At 41.4% G+C, this 18,514-nt stretch overlaps 3 protein-coding genes across 4 annotated transcripts; all 3 read left to right on the forward strand.

Annotated features, from left to right (window-relative positions):
* The first annotated feature begins 1,313 nt into the window (after positions 1–1,313).
* Positions 1,314–10,128, forward strand: ldlrb (low density lipoprotein receptor b). 2 transcript variants are annotated; one of them, XM_085912583.1, is made up of 18 exons: positions 1,314–1,531; positions 3,657–3,776; positions 3,929–4,051; positions 4,231–4,608; positions 5,000–5,122; positions 5,326–5,448; positions 5,571–5,693; positions 5,773–5,901; positions 5,980–6,151; positions 6,248–6,475; positions 6,536–6,654; positions 6,730–6,869; positions 7,113–7,254; positions 7,325–7,477; positions 7,541–7,669; positions 8,057–8,131; positions 8,218–8,375; positions 8,752–10,128. In XM_085912583.1, the coding sequence occupies exons 1-18, from the start codon at positions 1,477–1,479 to the stop codon at positions 8,788–8,790; spliced, it is 2,529 nt and encodes an 842-aa protein (XP_085768709.1). In that variant the 5' UTR covers positions 1,314–1,476; the 3' UTR covers positions 8,791–10,128. The 2 variants fall into 2 exon arrangements, with proteins under 2 accessions (XP_085768709.1, XP_085768708.1); XM_085912582.1 differs by having other exon boundaries at positions 1,316–1,531; positions 7,541–7,675.
* Positions 10,129–12,432: 2,304 nt separating this feature from the next.
* On the forward strand, positions 12,433–15,748 carry ap1m2 (adaptor related protein complex 1 subunit mu 2). Its single transcript, XM_085912587.1, has 12 exons — positions 12,433–12,638; positions 13,117–13,273; positions 13,372–13,439; positions 13,546–13,676; positions 13,743–13,890; positions 14,126–14,252; positions 14,323–14,465; positions 14,535–14,606; positions 14,689–14,847; positions 15,008–15,133; positions 15,299–15,374; positions 15,577–15,748. Exons 1-12 carry the CDS (start codon positions 12,597–12,599, stop codon positions 15,600–15,602), a joined length of 1,275 nt encoding a protein of 424 aa, XP_085768713.1. The 5' UTR covers positions 12,433–12,596; the 3' UTR covers positions 15,603–15,748.
* A 379-nt stretch (positions 15,749–16,127) lies between these two features.
* cdkn2d (cyclin-dependent kinase inhibitor 2D (p19, inhibits CDK4)) lies at positions 16,128–17,819 on the forward strand. The gene is made up of 3 exons (XM_085912591.1): positions 16,128–16,330; positions 16,557–16,723; positions 16,944–17,819. Exons 2-3 carry the CDS (start codon positions 16,589–16,591, stop codon positions 17,295–17,297), a joined length of 489 nt encoding a protein of 162 aa, XP_085768717.1. The 5' UTR covers positions 16,128–16,330; positions 16,557–16,588; the 3' UTR covers positions 17,298–17,819.
* The last annotated feature ends 695 nt before the right edge of the window (positions 17,820–18,514 follow it).

The following is an 18,514-nucleotide window of genomic DNA, read 5'->3' on the forward strand; positions in this document are numbered from 1 at the left end:
TGGTGGCTCTCTTTTGAGAACTGTACTGTACTGTAATTTAATTATGATGGTAGCTAGTCAAGAACATGCAACCAAAGCATCAACACTTTTGTCTGTGCTGTGTTGTGTCGTTGTCAATGGAAAGAACATTGTAACAATAAATTTAGCGTGAACGTGTTTGTTGAAATTTGTGTGATGGATGTCTGTCCATTTTCTTATATTTATATTTTTATAGATTCAGCACTCTTCATAAATCAGATCCACATATTCAGTGAATAAAAAAGAATATAAAACTAAAATCTTTAATCAATTGAATGCAATTCCATCTGACAGATGCGATTACTCTATTTGTCCACAAGACGGCGCTTTAACATAAATTGAACCGATCAAACTGCGTAGACATCCCGCACACTTGTGTCTGAAGCTTCTCCATCTTTTAAATTCAGCTTTGCACAAAAGACAAAGGCCAAATGTGCAAGATATATTTTTTTATTCTTGCCAAACTTTACAGTCATATAAACTCAAATAAAAAATAAGCGCCCTGTCCGTCATGGGCCTTTGGACTCATCGCACATCGGCACACACACGTTGGCAGGGCTTAGGCGAGGTGGGTGGTTGGTTAGTTGGTTGGTTGAGGTCGTGTCCAAATATGTCATCCAGCAGGTTTTTCCCCATTCTAGGAATACTTCCCAGGAGTGAGTAGCGTGTCCCTGCCCTTCTCATATAAGTCACTTATTGGGCAATTCCACCAGGTAAACCACGCCCACTAAAACGGTTTGCCATTGCAGCGTCACTTACGCTCATGAAATTTTAATTGTTGGCTGCAAATCAACTCTTATTGCAAAAGAGATGTCCGAGTGAGTCATTATCAGGGAAATGGGGTTTTCTTTTTTATTGTAACAATTTCAAGAAATAGCAGCAGAACGAAATGATTTGCAACATCCCACCAATCAAAGGTGTTGTTCTGTAAATTGCAAATGTACATCAGTTCTTTTGCCAAGGTGTCTTGCTACATGTAGAGGATGTAGTTATGGCTACAAATTTTGTAATTGCATCTTGGAGTCATCATAATGGATAACTCTTAAAAAGCTCACATCTTGGATCAGAGTATTCGTGCGTTTATGTGCGTGAGTTAATGGATGGACTCACTTTCAATTACTATCCATTTTGGCTTCAAATTTAACAATGACAATAACAAAGGACTTTTTTCTTTTTTCATCTTGATGAGTGATGGGAAGTGCCCGTAACAAGGTTGCCAATGCCAACTCATTGCCTCCGCCTCCACGGTGTCTGATTTCAAACATCACGCCACTGCTGAAGATCCGCCCTTTCGGTCGTCCTGGTTCCAAGATGACAAATAAGGTTCAGTCGCTTGCATTTGCTCCTTTCAACACCTAGTGTCTGTTCAGGCGAAACACCGGAGCACTTGGAACCTCGCCCCATCCTCCGCACATCATTGTCTTGTTCAAGTGGGAAAAAAACTTGCAAGTGTGGGATATGTGGCGACTGAGCTTTTGCCTCCTGATGCTTGTTCATTGCTCTGCACTTACAGGTGAGGACGCGCACGTTATCACTTTACTGCGTACATGTTGATGCATAAATTAAGAAAAAAAATATTTGTTAAATTTGTAGTTACAAATCATTTTTAACTCATTTCATTTTAAAGCTGGGTTCAAAAAGAAAATGGAAAAAGAAATAAAATCATTTTGCCGGCCGGTTGTTTTACTTCCGGTGGGCGTGACTGAGTTGTTTGCTGCATCATGAATTTGACAGTTGAAAATGCGTTTGTATTTTTTTTTGGGCCATATGTCACCTTTTATGCAGGACATTTTGCTCCACGTCCAGACAAAATGCCCAAAACATAATTAGGGATTAATTGACTTCAAGCTTCAAACCTCGATGCAGCTATACAAAATATTTGTATTCAATGTTTTCATCATTACCATCAAGTTTCTTTCCTGACATATTATTCTCTTCCAGTGATGCATGCGCAAGGCAGCCTTTTCAACTGTTGCTAATTTTCCGAGTCATGCATCTGCGCCACATCCTGTAGTAGTTTCATCATCTCCAAGTTCATGTGGCAAATATACTTTCACCATGCTGGCTGTTAAGTAACACTTCAGAAAGCAGTCCTGAATTCGGGAAGTGCACCCAGAGAGTGTGTGACGCATTTCCGGATGGAAACCCCCCCCCCTTGAATAGATTTTTTTTTTTTGCAAGTTGTAATCTATTCCAGACACACAAATAGCCATAAAGTAGGATTGTTGTATTATGATGCACATCTGATCCGAGTTTCCGCTGTCATATGATTAGTATGCTGTTTTAAAGTGTTTGAATTGTTGTTCAATTGACCTTAAATGGCAGCGATGCTTGCCAGTGGGGTAAAAATAGCCTCCATAAACAGAGCATGTGCTAAGGGTCACTCAAAAAGTATTAGTAACGATGTGATGCCATGTGATATTCTCATAAAGTAAAATCTAGCTGCCACTATAAAAGTAAATATTAATCATTGTTATTGTAAAATTAATGTACATGCACTTGATGTGCGTAAGACACAAACAAGGTCCTCAGTGGGAATTGTGCGTCATTTTTCTGGCTCCTGACCCATTTCACGAGGGCGCCGGGGGAAGATTAGTTCTGGGAAATGAAAACATTCGCCTTGTATACTTTAGTTTCCATTCTCTAAAATTAGGCCTTGTATGATTTAGTTTCCATTCTCTGAAACAAGGTCTCAGTCTGAGTTGACTTTTCAGCAGATGGTCGGATGCGTTTCGGAGTTGTTGCAAATGTCGTGGTGAGTTTGTCGTCATCAAAACAGCTGCATTGACTTTTGGAAACTATTCTTGTGAATTATTAAAGATTACTGCTTGGCTTTTGCGTGACATGAGGGAGATTGAGGGTCCAAGCAGAGGCGGGTTTCTGTATCAAACTGTTTCTTTAATCAGGTCTGCTCTAACTGATAATCTGAAGATTTTACTAAGTATCAGAATTAGTCAGGCAGTACTTACTGTCTGGTTACCTTGGCGACATTGTGGTGGGACCAATCAGCAGCCAGTGGCGTGATATTCCTTCCGCGCTATTGTCTTAAAGGGCCAGTCGGTGTTTCACATAAGGCCAGAAATACCCTTACTGGAGGAATTCCAACAAATGGACTGCGTGAGCCGCATGCGGAGACATTTTTGGGGACCGGTAGAATTGATCTGTTCCTTTAGTTTGTGAATGAATCCGATGAACACGCGTTTTTATTTTCATCCCAATATTTAAAAAAAAGACATGACAGTATTTGTTATTTTTGAACAATTATTATTTAAAGTCATTAAGATTTAGGAATTGGTTTGGTCCATAAAATGTGCAGAAATATTTATCAGTGCTTTCCAAAGTGATAGCAAATGTTTTATTTTGATTCAACACAAAGACAAGTCCGTTTTTGTGGAGGACGACAGAAATGTGAGAATACTTACTGCGAAACGCAAACATAAAAAGTGTTTTTGTTATCAGTGGCCTTTTAACTGGAACTTTTATCCTGTTTGCAAAGTTAAACAACACGACGAGGTTATCAGTATTTTTTGTGTGTGTGTGTGTGTATTGACATAACCTAACCTTTCCACTACATGCTCCGATTATTGATTCATGTATTCTCATGATTTAACTTGCACTTATTTTTCATCCTCATCCAGCATTCGAATGCAACTCCGATCAAATCAAGTGCGCCAACGGCCGTTGCATCACTCGCAGGTGGGTTTGTGACGGCTTGGACGACTGCGGCGATGGAACGGACGAACTGCCTGAAACATGCGGTATGTTTTTCTCACCGCTGGATCAACCTGGATTTTGTATCATAGAATAGATTTGAGTGAATCTATTTTCCAAAGCTTATGTATGAAACATTCTTTTTTTCAGTGGATTGCATTTCAACGCGTCAAGTCATGCTTTTCGTTTGTGTCCTCAGAGGCCAGAAAATGTCTGGTGTCGGAGTTTAGCTGCGGCGCCCCCGAGCATCGGTGTGTGCCGCAGAGCTGGCACTGCGATGGAAAAGTGGACTGTGAAAACGGCACTGATGAGCAAAATTGCAGTAAGTTTGTAATTTGGAAAAGAAATGATACATACAGTGTACTTTCATATCTTCTTTTCTGTCATCTGTGCTTTTTCCCCATTTGTACTCAACATGAATATTCTATATCAAATACAATCAAAATGGCCAAATTAGTGTTGACCTGCCTTCTTCCTGATATTTTTTTTTCTCAACCACAGCTGCAAAGCAATGCACAGACCAACAGTTTCGCTGCACTTCCGGCCAATGCATCTCCACCAGCTTCGTGTGCGACCACGACGACGACTGCCCGGACGGCTCCGACGAGGCTTCCTGCCCGATACCCACTTGCAGCCCGCTCTACTTCCAGTGTAACGACACGGCGTGCATGCTCGATACCTGGCGCTGCGACGGCGAGAAAGACTGCAGCGACGGCTCGGACGAGTGGCCGGAGAACTGTGCGGACAAGCGGCCCCAGAAGGAGGTTGTAACTTGTAAGGACCATGAGTTCCAGTGTGCTGATGGAGAGTGCATTCCCGAGAAATGGCGCTGCGATGGAAGCGCCGACTGCTACGATCGCTCGGATGAAGTCAACTGCAGTGAGTTAATAATTATAGTTAATTTGATAAAGGGCTGACTATTTTATTGCCCTCCACACAAAAAATATGACACAACCATTAAACCAATATCAAAGTTTTTTTTTCCTGGCTAAAATTGATGCTGATTATTTTTAAATACCTGAAGTTCAAACTGCGTCAGCTACATTTTTCCAGTCACTGCAAATCTGTGCTTTTGAGCAAATCTGGAATGATTAGGGAAAAGTCGCTAAAATGAGTTTATGTTGATTTTGAACCATTTTGTTTTTAGCATTGCATGGATTACCCACAGATTCGAATTTTTCAGCCGTTGTTGTTTTTAACCAAATTCCACTTTAATACTTTATCTCCCTCTTTCTCATCCATGTTTTTTTTTGTTTTTTTTTCTTTCCAGCTCGCCCCACTTGTGGCCCAGATGAGTTCCGGTGTAGTGACGGCATTTGTATCCACGGCAGCCGCCAGTGCGACAAAGTAAACGATTGCTCGGACTCCGGCGATGAGCTCGACTGCCATGCAGGTGATTCTTTATTATTGGGTTACATAATCTATTTCTTCTGGTTTTTGAAATATTGATGGAAATTCATGGGAATTAAAAATTTGGATTGAATTTCCTCATCTGGAAATTTGAATTTTTTTTTTTTTTTTCAAAATCTGGATTTTTTTTTTGTCTTTGGTCCTCATGTACAATTGAGATTTGTAATGCACAGTAAATCTCCCTAGAAAATGTGTGTGACGGGGCGACTGAGTTCCAATGTCACAGTGGGGAATGCATCATCATGGCCAAAGTGTGCGACATGCAAAGAGACTGTCGAGACGGTTCCGATGAACCCGTCGATCAATGCGGTAGGTGTTGCCCTTCCTAAAAATTGACTAGCTGTTGTGACTGGACACTTCACTCATTGAATATAAGAACCCCCAAAAATCTGTCTTTGCAAACATAATCAATCTCGTGTGGGTTCCGGCAGACCACAACGAATGCTTGGTTGGAAATGGCGCTTGCTCCCATGGTTGTATTGATCACAAGCTTGGCTATAGCTGCTCCTGCCCTGTTGGATTCATACTGAAAGCAGACAACAGAAGCTGTGAAGGTGAACACGGCGGAAGGGTTGTGATATGTGGGGAAAAAATGTCAATAAATGCTAACCGCAGCTTTTTTAACCTCGCTAGACATCGACGAATGTGCCGAGCCAGACACTTGCAGCCAGATTTGCATCAATGAACCCGGCAGCTACAAGTGCGATTGTAAAGACGGCTACGAGATGGACCCAGTTAGCAAGACTTGCAAAGCCGTTTCAGGTAATGCTCAGGAACACAAATCACATTTAACGCTCCGGAACAGAGACTACATTTTTTTGAATTCGCCGTTTCTTCCAGGTACCACTGCCGCACTTTATTTTACCGAAAGGCATGATGTGAGGATGCTGACGGTGGATCGTAGTGAGTACATGAGTGTGATGAGCGGGCTGAAGAACGCGGTGGCTTTGGACATGGACATCTCAAAGAAGATTATCTTCTGGTCGGACCTTTCCCACAAGAAAATCTACAGGTTAAAAATCTTATCAAAGTGTCATCTGTCATCCATCATCTCAACATAGGCCAAATATTGATGCTATGTTGATTTTAAATTGGATCTATTATTCAGCGCCGAGATGGACACGGCCGCCAACTCCTCTCGGCACACGGTGGTGATCGGCACTGGGATCGAGGCCCCGGAAGGCCTCGCCGTCGACTGGATCCACGGAAACATCTACTGGACCGACAGTTCTTTACAGAGCATCTCTGTGGCCACCACAAACGGCCACAAGAGGAAAACGCTGATCGCCGACAATCTTCAGAAGCCGAGAGCCATAACGGTGGATCCCGTGAACAAGTAAGTTGAAACGCTTTGTTGATAATCTGCGCCGAGCGTAATTCAAACCGTCTTTGTCAGTTTCATGTATTGGACCGACTGGGGCGAGACGGCGAGGATAGAAAAGAGCGGCTTGAACGGAGCTGACCGTGTAGCCTTGGTAACCGACGACATTGTGTGGCCTAATGGAATCACCCTCGGTAAGCTCGCATCCATCACTTGTCATTTTGAAGCCAATCGAGATGAGCAAGATAGGTAATAATGTTTCTCCACAGACCTCGTCAACCAGCGTCTCTATTGGGTGGACTCCAAGATACACACGCTGTCCAGCGTGGACGTGAACGGCGGGACCAGACACACACTCATCCTCAGCAAAGAAAAGCTCTTGCATCCCCTTTCGCTAGCTGTGTTTGAGGTTAGTCTATAAATGTCCTTTTTTACGTGTTGCCGAGAAATTGGCTCAATTTCTTTTTCTTCGTAGTGTTTCATTCACAACTCTGTCCTTAAATGTGGGTGTGTGCACAATTAACCAATTATCTCAAAGTAATTTGGGCTCCACTTGTTGACGTTGCCAAGCTGATTTCGTGCTGAGTGTGTGAAATGTGGTGTGTGGGAAAAAAAAAAAAGTACTGGTTAAAATATATTTTCTTTTCAACAGGATAAAGTGTTTTGGACCGACACGGGCAACAAAGCTGTTTACAGCGCCAATCGTGAGACGGGACACGACATCACGGTGCTGGCCTCCGACCTGTACCAGCCGGAGGACATCGTGCTCTTCCACGACCTCAAGCAACCGAGCGGTACACAGAAATCACCACAGCTCGGATGAACACAAGGTTTCCATTCTTGAATCTTTTCTTCTGCTCGCAGGTTCCAACTGGTGCGAAGAGAAGAACAGTATGAATGGAGGCTGTGAGTTCCTATGCCTTCCTGCTCCTGTCATCAACCAACGCTCGCCGAAATACACCTGCGCCTGCCCTGATGGCATAAACATGGCGGCTGACATGAGGAAATGTGTGGAAGGTAAGAGTTTCCTTACAGCGGCTCGGGAAAACCACAGAGATTGATTCGTATTTGGGCCATCAGGATCAGTAGCGCCGGAGGACCGGACGCTTCCAACAAATACCTCAACTGATGCCAAAACAACCACGACTACCTCAAGAACCCGCTCCCAGGAGCCGGACGTCTCCCCTGGACTGAAACCTTCGGCTACAGGTCAAAGTAAGTCACAGCTAGTGACGTTCAAAAAGTATTTCCTTAAACTCGGCCTCGTCTCGTATTACATACAGTATAGGCTACACAAGAAACGTTTTGAAATCAACATTTTTAAAAAGATAAACGTTAATAAAAATTGCTAGACACTTCTCTATTTTTTTAAAAGTGAAGACAATTTTCAATTGTAGTATTGACACAAAGTCTAGGTACAATTTGTCTTAGCGGGCCAAATATAATTACACTGTGGGCCAAATTTGGCCCGCGGGCCAGAGTTTGACACCGCGAGTATAAATGCACATTTTTTAATGAAATTTTTTATCAGTTGTATATTTTTCATGAAAGAATGAGCCATATAGCAAATATTATTCTCTGTCCTTTTTTTTTTAGCCAACAGACTTGCAGGCGAGACCACCGAGGTGCAGTCGTCCCACACCGCTGCTCTCTTCATCGTGATTCCAATCGGTAAACATCCTCCAAGTCAAGTTTCCCCCTTCTCGGCATTGCCTCACAATGAAACCTCACCTTGGTGCCTTCTTCTTTCACGGCAGTGGTCATGATCACGCTGTTGTTTGGAGCCATGCTGCTCTGGAGACACTGGAGACTTGGGAACACCAACACCATGCACTTTATCAACCCCGTTTACCAGAAAACCACAGAAGACGAGATGCAAATCTACAGGAGCTCTGAAGGCTACGTCCATCTGCAGGTAAGCCTCACAAATACTTGATTGTTAATTGCGTTGAGGCAAAATGGCGTGCATGACTTAGAACAACTACAAAACTGTAATCCAAAGACCTCGCTTGCTTAAAACACAGAAATGTTTTTTTTTTTTTTTTTTAGCCTGTGTGAGTTCATTACACTCGTGTGCAAGCTCGGCTGTGTTCAAGTGCATCATGGAAAATTGCCAACTCTTCCGCACGAGTACTGTCGTAATTTATAAGGATGAGTTTAAGATACCGTTTTTTTTTTTCTGGTACTCACTTGTACCAAAAGAAGTCACTACATAATTTAGTACTCTACTTTTTCATGACCTTGTACGAATACAATGACACTGAACTGGAATATCATTTTTGTTTTCGCAGAGGCAAATGCTGTGTACGGAGGACATAGACATTGCATGATAACAACATGCCAAAGACATTCAGTTTGATTTTTGTTGGTTTTCACATACAAAAAGAAATGAAGCCATTTTTGTTTTCCTGGCATTAATTTATCATTACTGTGACTTTTTGACCTTGGCGCAATCCAAAGAATCACCAAACATGGCTGGATTATGCAAATGAAGGGGGGGGGGGTAGGGGTCGTCATGCCTGCAGCAAGTTAAACCTCAAAATTTTGAAAAGAAGGAAGTTCAGAAGACGACACCTGCACTTTTTTTTTTTTTTGTGCCGGTTTGAATGTAACAGACAGCTTTGGTGATATATTTATTCTTTTGCTACTGTAAAGCGCCCAATAATTCCAGGATTCAAAAGCCAGTGATGTCTTAGAACACAAGCGTGCCTTTCAGACACATGCTGGTAGTTAATGTCCATTATTGTTATAACTCAGACCAGTAGTTTTTTTGTTGTTTTTTTGTCCCAGCCATGACAACCGTAAAGAATGTTCAAGTTTTTGTTTACTTGGTAAAAGTGTGTTGCACGTATTTTGCTTTGTGATGTGTTACATTGCGTCTGAATGAAGAAGAAATAGCGTTGGCGGTTTGCTTTCTAAATGTGTACGCTGCTGAATTACCTGTTAAACCAAAAATGAAGAAGTTTCAATTGATGATGTTGAATGTGACTCTTAAAAAAATGTACATAGTGTGCAAATATTTTTGTAAGAGACTAAAACTGTTTCCTTTTCTGTGTGCGCTGAATCTGGAAATATTTTTATTTATTAATATGGTGGATAATGTTATGTTGTTGATTGTGTGGTATTGCTGTAAAATCCCCAAACTGAATCATATCCTGGACATATTTAAGTGTGATATAATTATCACCATTGTGTGCTGTATTCATATTTGGCATTTCCGTTGTGAACATTTGGAAGTGCACAATCTTTTTCTTTTTATATATAAGTTTTAATTTGATTTTAATTGCGATTGGCTGGCAATCAGCAAGACTGTTTCAGAAGATTAATGAATAAGGAATATTTTAATGCAAATTTTCAATGAGTCTTTTCACTGTGTTAAGTTTTATTTTCAGGCAAAACTACACATTCAACAAATGACCTTGGCTCTGTGCAGCTGTTAATCTTTTTTTTCTTTTTTTTTTTTTTAGTGATGACAATCGCATTTTATTTTGAATTTCTTGATTTTTGTCCAACTTTGTTTCCACTGTGAAAAGCAAGGCACACGTAAAGCAGAATATTTGTTAACTGGTCCATATTATACATTGCCTGTTGAGTGCTCATATTTTTGTCACGTTGTGTTTGCTTTTTTTAGAAATAAAAAAAAAGTCACTTAAATGTTCAGTTTTTGTTTTTTTTTCCAGATCTAAATGTATGATTTGGCCATTTGAGTACCTTTTGCACTTTAAAAAATAACGTTATCTCGTACTACATATGTGAGATGGCTTTTTTTTTTTTTTTTAAAGATGGTTGCTATTAGATTGTGTATGATGGTATGAATGGATTCTCTAAACTTGTTTATCATTGAAGGTGATCTCTCTAAAAAACGGTCTTGTCATCTAAGGTAAGAGAGAAAGAGAGAGACAGTTGAAAGAATGGAGTAATAGGCTATCTATACCCAAGCGATTGACCGAAACAACTTAGTTAAGGAACACCCAACAAGATGTGTATTGATGAGAAATATTGCTACAAACCGACCCATTTATTTTCGGTTCTTTCCATAAATATTTCAAAATGTGTTTGCGTGGTCTTGAAACCAAAGAAGGTTACCTTGTGAGGGATCGTTCGTCATTTTCGCTTATGGTTGCCGCAGCAACGTGGCTGCCGTGGGGTAATTAAGTGAGTGAGGAGGTTAGTTCTCAAACTGTCATGAAGAGGCAACGCTTGTGCAGACCCACGCCGCACGTTCTACCAGTTGGAATTGCCACATGCGTGTGTGCTATGTCGTCAGTCCGGTTCTGGCATTCACATTCCACAACCAAATGTTATGCCACTAAGATTCCATTGACAAAGATTGCTTCATATTTCTTGAATGAATTGATTTGAATGTTATCCGCGACCATGCATAATTGAAGTGCATTGTCGAATCTTTACATCATGCAACATGTATATGTTTTGAAACATCCTCATGAGACTGTCATGCTATTCCCATGAGATGACAGGTAAATTTGTCTCATGCATCACCTGCTCCACCCGCCCCGCATCGTCACCTCATGCCGTCGCCGCATTCTCATTGGCTGGCTCGCTGCAAGAATGGGAGGAGTCGCATCTCACGCCACTAGATCTTTAACGCAACCGAGGAGTGTCCGCGAAGATGACACAGTGGAGGGTTGGGATGTACGTAGATGAAGATTATCCCTTGAACAATGGCACAAATTGTTCTATTGAGAAATTCACACTCGATGTTTCACTTGGTAACCAATTAAATTCAATCACACGCAGCAGGGAGAAAATGTGCTGTCTATGATAAGTAGCTATTGTAAATGGTCAAAGGCGTGGCAGGTGTTGGATGTTATTTCCCAAGAGGTGCTTTGAATGTAATTATTCTCAATGTAACTCCTTGTGCAATACAGTTCAGTTGTATTTAACTTTTTTATTGCAAGAATGGAAGGATGGAAAAATACATCTGTTTGTTTTTGAACTTATGTTTATGTGCAACATATTACACTTGAATCATTATTCAAGTATCGTTTCACTCTTATATTTAGGTGAAATGTTACTTTATTAGCAATAAAAACACTCTTTGTGAGGCACTGGTACAGAAGGAAATGGCGCTAGTATCGATTACACAATGAATCACCACACTTAGTATCACCCCAGGTATTTTCAACAAGGCATTCTTTGACTAAGTCAACTCTTGACTTCTTTTCCGCTACATGCTAATTTTATTTGTTCCTGGCCAACATTCTTGTTTTGGGTTTTTTCCAATTCCTGAGTGTTGAATTGTGAGAGAGATTTCAGAAAGCAGCTTCTTGGCTGCATTCACCCAAACAAATAACAGAAAAGACCTAACAGCAGTTTAATTTCGGAAAAAGACAAGTTTATTTCTTGGAAATGGGGTGAGTGCCACATTTCATGAGAAAAACTGACTTGACTTGTGAAAAACATCAAAGATTAATACTGGTTTGCATTATATCTTACAAAGGACGGCCTTCTGTATGATTTTTACATGATTTTCTATGAGCAAAACCAAACCGATGTGAGAAAACATGGAGCGAAATAGTGAGAAAGACATCCATCTGGGCAAACACATTTTTTTTTTTTTTATTATTAACAACAGGGTGCTATTGTCGATTCACGACCAAGGAGTGTCCTCACGCGACTGATAAGAGGCTGCCCACATGGATGGAGGCCATGATACGTATCTACATGCAGTACTTATATAAATAAAGGTAAAGAAGAATTAACACATGGCATCAATATATGCAGGGGTGTGTGAAATATATTTTTGAGTTTGTATCGCAATAGTGGTGGTTTTTATTTCTCAAAGGTATTCAACATTGTCCGAATATTTAGTTTGTTTGACCTCTGAATGAAAGTTATTCATGTTATTTGTGTGTACGCAGCGCCCTCGAGTGGTCACCTTGAGCGGTGCATCTCGTCCGGGGGGGGTACATGCAGGTGAGCCTGGTCAATGTTTCACCTGGATACGATGACGTCACGACGCGTTCAGGGGAAGCGTCGCGGTGAGGATTGCGGAGCACACGACCAGCGTTGATGAATTTCATATTTGCGGATGTTTTTAGAGTTATAATATATTTATTGAGAGTTGTGGACTCCGGTTGGAAACTTTGACCTGTTTTGTGCGTGTTCGGCCAGTATGTCTCTATCGGCTATGTTTGTGTTGGATCTCAAGGGGAAGGTAAGATCGATAGATTCTGTATGTCGTTGTTTTTGTTGTGATTTCACACTTTCAAACGACCAAAGTGACCGGACATAACACTTTTAAAATGGACGTTTTAGGCTATAGATGCTGCTTTAACTGTTAAACATTAATGGCGCTGTTAAAAATTAATGAAGCACCCATGATACTCATTTGGCGTTACTTCTGTACTTCCGGGTTGAGCGACAGGTGTCCGTGGAGAACGCCTGCAGCAAATAAATCTGTTGCCCCTGAGGCCTGCTGCAAATATTAATTAGCAATAAAATTTGATCAAACGTAATTGAATGGCAGTCCAAGGCCTTGTGTTTCTTCTAAGTGGTGATGTTGTGTTTTAGGTTCTCAACTTTAGTAGGCTGATACACACAGGAAGCAAAATACTATACTATATTATGTCTAATTGAAACTTTGTTTTTTTTTTTTTTGCACGATAAGCCATCTGATATGCTTCTGCGTTCAGGTGTTGATATGTCGTAACTACAAGGGTGATGTGGACATGGCGGAGATTGAACACTTCATGCCTCTGCTCATGCAACACGACGAGGAAGGTCTTATGTGTCCGGTGATGTCACACGGCAACGTTCACTTCATGTGGATCAAACACAGTAACCTCTACTGTATCCACCTGTGCTAAAGTATTTAGAATTGCAAAAAAAAAAAAAAAAAAGGGCATGGTTGTGCTGTGTGAAAGCTCCTTGACTTAATATTGCTGCAGTGGTAGCCATGACAAACAAGAACTCTAACGCCTCGCTCGTGTACTCCTTCCTCTATAAACTTGTCGAGGTGAGTGTGTATCGTTATTATTTTTGTTTGTTTACTAGTTTTCCAGTCCCATTGGAAATCAACCAGAAAAGTCATTTAAAGCAGAGTTATTTTGTGACTTTTGCAGGTGTTCACAGAGTATTTTAAAGAACTGGAGGAGGAGAGCATTCAGGACAACTTTGTGGTTGTCTATGAGCTCCTGGATGAGCTGATGGACTTTGGATTTCCTCAGACTACTGACAGCAAGATCCTTCAAGAGTAAGGCTCACCCAAACACACAAATCTTTTGGTCCATATAATATTTTATTTTGTCTTTTTATATAGGTACATTACACAGGAAGGGGCCAAACTCGAGGTGGCCAAGTCAAAAGTGCCGACCACGGTCACCAACGCTGTTTCCTGGAGGTCTGAGGGCATCAAGTACAAAAAGAATGAAGTCTTTATTGACGTCATAGAGTCCATTAATGTGTTGGTAGGTTTATATTGCAACAAGCCAAATTCTACAACATAAAATTAAGATTTGAATACTTGTATTTTTCTTAGCGAAGCATGGTAGTCCATGGCCAGTTCAAAAGTTCAGAGTTTCTAATCTTAGCAACAACAGGACTTGCTGTAACTGACAGCGAACGATGTCGTTAGACAGTTTTTGTTTGTTTTGGAGATAATAAGAAGGCGCTAATAAACACCACACATTTTTGCTTCAACAGGTAAATGCAAATGGCAGTGTGATGAGCAGCGACATCGTGGGCAGCATCAAACTAAAGACCATGCTTTCAGGGATGCCCGAACTACGACTCGGTCTCAACGACCGAGTGCTCTTCTCGCTCACCGGACGTACGTGTTCCGCGAACGCCTTCGTAAATCCACTATATTGAATTCCTTGACAGTTTTACCGACTGTTTAGGGGACAAGGGCAAGACGGTGGTAATGGAAGATGTGAAGTTCCACCAGTGCGTACGTTTGTCACGCTTCGAGAACGACCGCACCATCTCCTTCATTCCTCCGGATGGGGAATCTGAGCTTATGTCCTACCGCATCAATACCCATGTTAGCATCTTTCACGATTTCCCTAGTTTCCAATCGTGCTTGATTTTTGACGTGTAAAATCTGTCACAGGTGAAACCGCTGATATGGATTGAATCAGTCATCGAGAAGTTCTCTCATAGTAGAGTGGAAATTATGGTGAAGGTATGGTGTTTCAAATTCTATCAATTTGCTGAGCTTGCAATGAAAAGTTATTATTATGAGTTATTATTTTGTGATACTTTAGGCAAAGGGACAATTTAAAAAACAATCGGTTGCAAACAATGTGGAGGTGAGGGTTCCCGTCCCCAGTGATGCCGACTCCCCAAAGTTTAAAACCAGCACGGGCCATGCCAAATATGTACCGGAGAAGAACATGGTGGTGTGGACCATCAAATCTTTCCCAGTAAGAACCTTTGACTTCACCGTGTGGGATTTGTCAACAATTTTGTAGAGAGAAGTTAATATGGACCAAATCTGGACGTAAAAAGTTTACGCTCGACAGTGACGATTACTTGTTTTTTTTATTTTTTTTGTCTTAACCAAATCTTTGTCCATCTATGTAGGGAGGCAAAGAGTTTCTAATGAGGGCTCACTTTGGTCTACCCAGTGTGGAAAATGATGAGCTTGAGGGCAAACCTCCCATTACTGTCAAATTTGAAATCCCTTACTTCACAGTTTCTGGAATACAGGTATGCATGTGTGCTTTTGTGTTTATGCTGTTTCAAAACCTTAAACCATTTTGGTATGTAGAGGTACGTGCATGTCATGTTGCAATGAATATGAATGAAATTGGATGAAAATGTTGTGACAATTATAGAATGTCAAACAGTGTGTTTGAATCATGTTTTGAACAGGTGCGATATATGAAGATCATAGAAAAAAGTGGTTACCAAGCATTGCCGTGGGTCCGGTACATTACGCAAAGTGGAGGTAACTGATTGATTTGTTTATTTTTTTCGATCCACCTTTGCAATGTATACCGTATGTGCCCATTGGCCAGTACACATGCACAATAATAGAGTAGCATATCTCTGTATGTATTTAATTGGGTTATTGTGAAAATAACATTTTTTATATGTAATTTATTGTGACCCTGACCATATATGTTTTGTTTGTTTATTTGTTTGTTTAGATTACCAGCTGAGGACAAATATCTAAAGTCTGAGGAAAAGAGCATTTGATAATCCATTGAACTACTCGACTGAGCGACTTGCCTTTTCAATTTCACCTAAACTATTTGATGTTTCTGATCTTTAATAATAAGAGGATGGATTTTTATTGTTCTGAATGTTGAAAACCTCTAGAAACAAATAAAACATCTTTATTCAAATGAGTCCTCTTTGTACCATTTCCCTTGAAATGTTAGCTTGAGAGAATGTCAATTTTTCTCAAGTTATGTTGATTCTTCATGTTCACCTTTATCCTGAGTTTGCAACACATACGGATCATTGCAGTATCGTATTGATTTTTTTTTATGACCGATGGAATTTCCAGACGATTGTTGTGTGAAAAAGGGCAGAAATGAATGAAGTTCCTCCACAAACAAACGTACACGAACCACCAGGTTTCTTCAGCGCGGGTTCTGATTGGTCGACTCATACTGTTGCCACGGTGATATTGTAGTAACGGGCACTGGCTCCGCCTCTTTACCATATAGGACAACACCCCACCCTCTTGGCGAGCCCTTATTGGTCGACGCGTGTTCTCTTCACTGTTTGTAAATTGTATACTCGCGACGCGGCTGTGTGGCACTCAGCGCGCAAATGTATTTTCCTAATATTTCCAAACATTTAGCGTTGGTATTTCATTTAAATAATAACCGTCCTTGAGGATATCTGGTGAGGAAAGCTCGGCGACGTCAAATTACCCCCCAAAAATCCATCAAGGTAGGCTTTAAATCCGCACCTTTCGCCGGTCTCCTTTATGTTAGCCGTTAGCCTGCTAGCTAATCGCCGTCAAAGATTCCGTTGACGTGCCCCCGCCGTCGCTTTCGGTTGCGCGTTCCGGACAGACGGAACCGCTCGAATGTCGCTTATAGTCCCCCTGAGGTCTGTTTTTTTTCTTAATGTATGTATCTGAGACGTCGATCCTTTCTTCCGTCTCCGCTCCTAGAGAGCAGACGTAAAGACGAAGCGGAGGCTGATATGGTTCACATGCACGGCGCCCGAGGATTGACGGGAGCTGCGGCCAGGGGGAACCTAGCTGAGGTGCGGAGGATCCTGGAGGAATGCAGGCTACATCCCGATACAGTCAACGAGTTCGGGAGGACAGCGCTCCAGGTGAACGACAGAGCGTTTTACGATGATGGGTTATCCATATAGAGCATTTATTCGATATCATTCCCTTTAAGGGCCTTTCTAATGAGTGGTTGGAAATCCCAGCAGAGTTTTGGCAATAGTCGTCAAGTGGAAAAACAACCACACACATTGATTGATTCATTCAGGAGATGTAGCCACAAAAAAAGTGGAACCCAAAGTCTCACTGAGGGTACTTGTGCAGGTGATGATGATGGGCAACTCCAAGGTAGCTCGCCTGCTCCTGGAAAGAGGAGCCGACCCCAACGTGCAGGATGCGGGCGGGACCGCCCCAGTCCACGACGCCGCCCGCACTGGCTTCGTGGACACGCTGAAGGTCCTGGTGGAACACGGCGCCTCGGTGAACGTGGCGGACCACGGCGGCGCCCTGCCCATTCACTTGGCCGTCCGTGAGGGCCACCGCCACGCCGTGGAGTTCCTGGCGCCGCTCTCTGACCTGGGCCGCGCCAACGCTCGCGGCCAGACGGCTGTGGACGTGGCCCGGGCGTCCCACCGGCCCGACATGATCCGCCTGCTGTTCGCTCACATCCATTCGTAGTCTGGGTCTTGCGCGTTCCACTTTCTGTTCAAAACCTGGTGACTTGAATTTATTGGCATCTATGTACGTAAGTTTTCCTTTTCTTAGCTTGATGTTCATACGTGATGCACTTGTTATGTGGTCTTGGCAGCTACTTCTCCGTTGGATTTTGCACAGTGCAATGTAGGCACCTTATTGACTAAAACATATTTATCTGTTTGCTTTTTGAATCGGGAGTGCACATTAGTTTGATCCCCTCCCGGTGTTTTGCGTTCGTTTGGAACAATTGACTTGATTTGTTTGTCTTATTTTTTAATGTTATGAAACTTGAACTGGTGCAAAATGAACTTAACCTCCTTGCATGAAATTAGATGAACTTAGACTTTAAATTATTTATTGTTGTTGATATAGCAGTGATGATTCTTTGAATTTTTTTGAAAATGTTATTTATACCATGAATTTAATACTTTTAATACACAAGTGTATGAGTTCAGTTTGCTGCTGGAGTATGAAAGCACAAAGTAAAGAAACTTTTGAAGTCAATCTGCTGTGTGTGCTCTGTCGTGTACATTTGTTTCACTTCAGGTCTCAAATAATGTGTGGCGAATAATGACACCATAACACCAATATCAAAACTATAAAACCTTTGACCCCTGACCCAAACAAAATGACTAACGCTTTTTTTTTTGTTAAAAAGAAGAAATGACCATGTATGAGACTTTTTCGGGAGTTTTTTTAATGGTTTTTGGGGCATCATTTGGGGGACTTATTAAAAAACCTTTTATAAGAGTTAGGGCTAGGATAAAGGGATTTCAAACTAAAGTCAGGGGTTAAAAATAGGGTTTAAATATAAGGTTATGGTTTCAAATTAAGGTTAGGGTTTAAAAATTGGGTTTCAGATTGGGGTTTTAAATTAGCATTAGGGTTTTAAAATTTTGCTTCAAACTCCGGTTAGGGTTTCAAATTAGGGTTTTAAAATACTTTATAGTATAGTGAGAACAAAAAAAGGGAGTGGAATTAAAATAATTAAGAAGAATCAGAATAACGTGTACATGTTAAAAGCATAGCAAAAGTACTCATTGGTGTCTCTTCCACGGTGCTTAACCCAACAACCAACATAACAGTTTCATCCCAAAATATTGGTGGACGAGTAGAACCTGCTTTGGTTACTTGATTTTGCAAATGTACATCAATAACAATGAACAGTAAATATGGAGGCGTGCACCGGACCACTAGCT

This window comes from Syngnathus leptorhynchus, chromosome 5 (genome assembly GCF_054491065.1).
Source record: "Syngnathus leptorhynchus isolate UIUO chromosome 5, UIUO_Slep, whole genome shotgun sequence".
Taxonomy (NCBI): Eukaryota; Metazoa; Chordata; class Actinopteri; order Syngnathiformes; family Syngnathidae; genus Syngnathus; species Syngnathus leptorhynchus.

Coding starts and splice junctions, on each gene's coding strand:
- cdkn2d (XM_085912591.1), top strand. CDS start 16,589: ATGGTTCACATGCACGGCGCCCGAGGATTGACGGGAGCTGCGGCCAGG. Junction 16,724..16,943: donor TCGGGAGGACAGCGCTCCAG/GTGAACGACAGA, acceptor GTACTTGTGCAG/GTGATGATGATGGGCAACTC.
- ap1m2 (XM_085912587.1), top strand. CDS start 12,597: ATGTCTCTATCGGCTATGTTTGTGTTGGATCTCAAGGGGAAG. Junction 13,274..13,371: donor CAAACACAGTAACCTCTACT/GTATCCACCTGT, acceptor ATATTGCTGCAG/TGGTAGCCATGACAAACAAG. Junction 14,848..15,007: donor GGACCATCAAATCTTTCCCA/GTAAGAACCTTT, acceptor CCATCTATGTAG/GGAGGCAAAGAGTTTCTAAT.
- ldlrb (XM_085912582.1), top strand. CDS start 1,477: ATGTGGCGACTGAGCTTTTGCCTCCTGATGCTTGTTCATTGCTCTGCA. Junction 1,532..3,656: donor TCATTGCTCTGCACTTACAG/GTGAGGACGCGC, acceptor ATCCTCATCCAG/CATTCGAATGCAACTCCGAT. Junction 8,132..8,217: donor CTTCATCGTGATTCCAATCG/GTAAACATCCTC, acceptor CTTTCACGGCAG/TGGTCATGATCACGCTGTTG.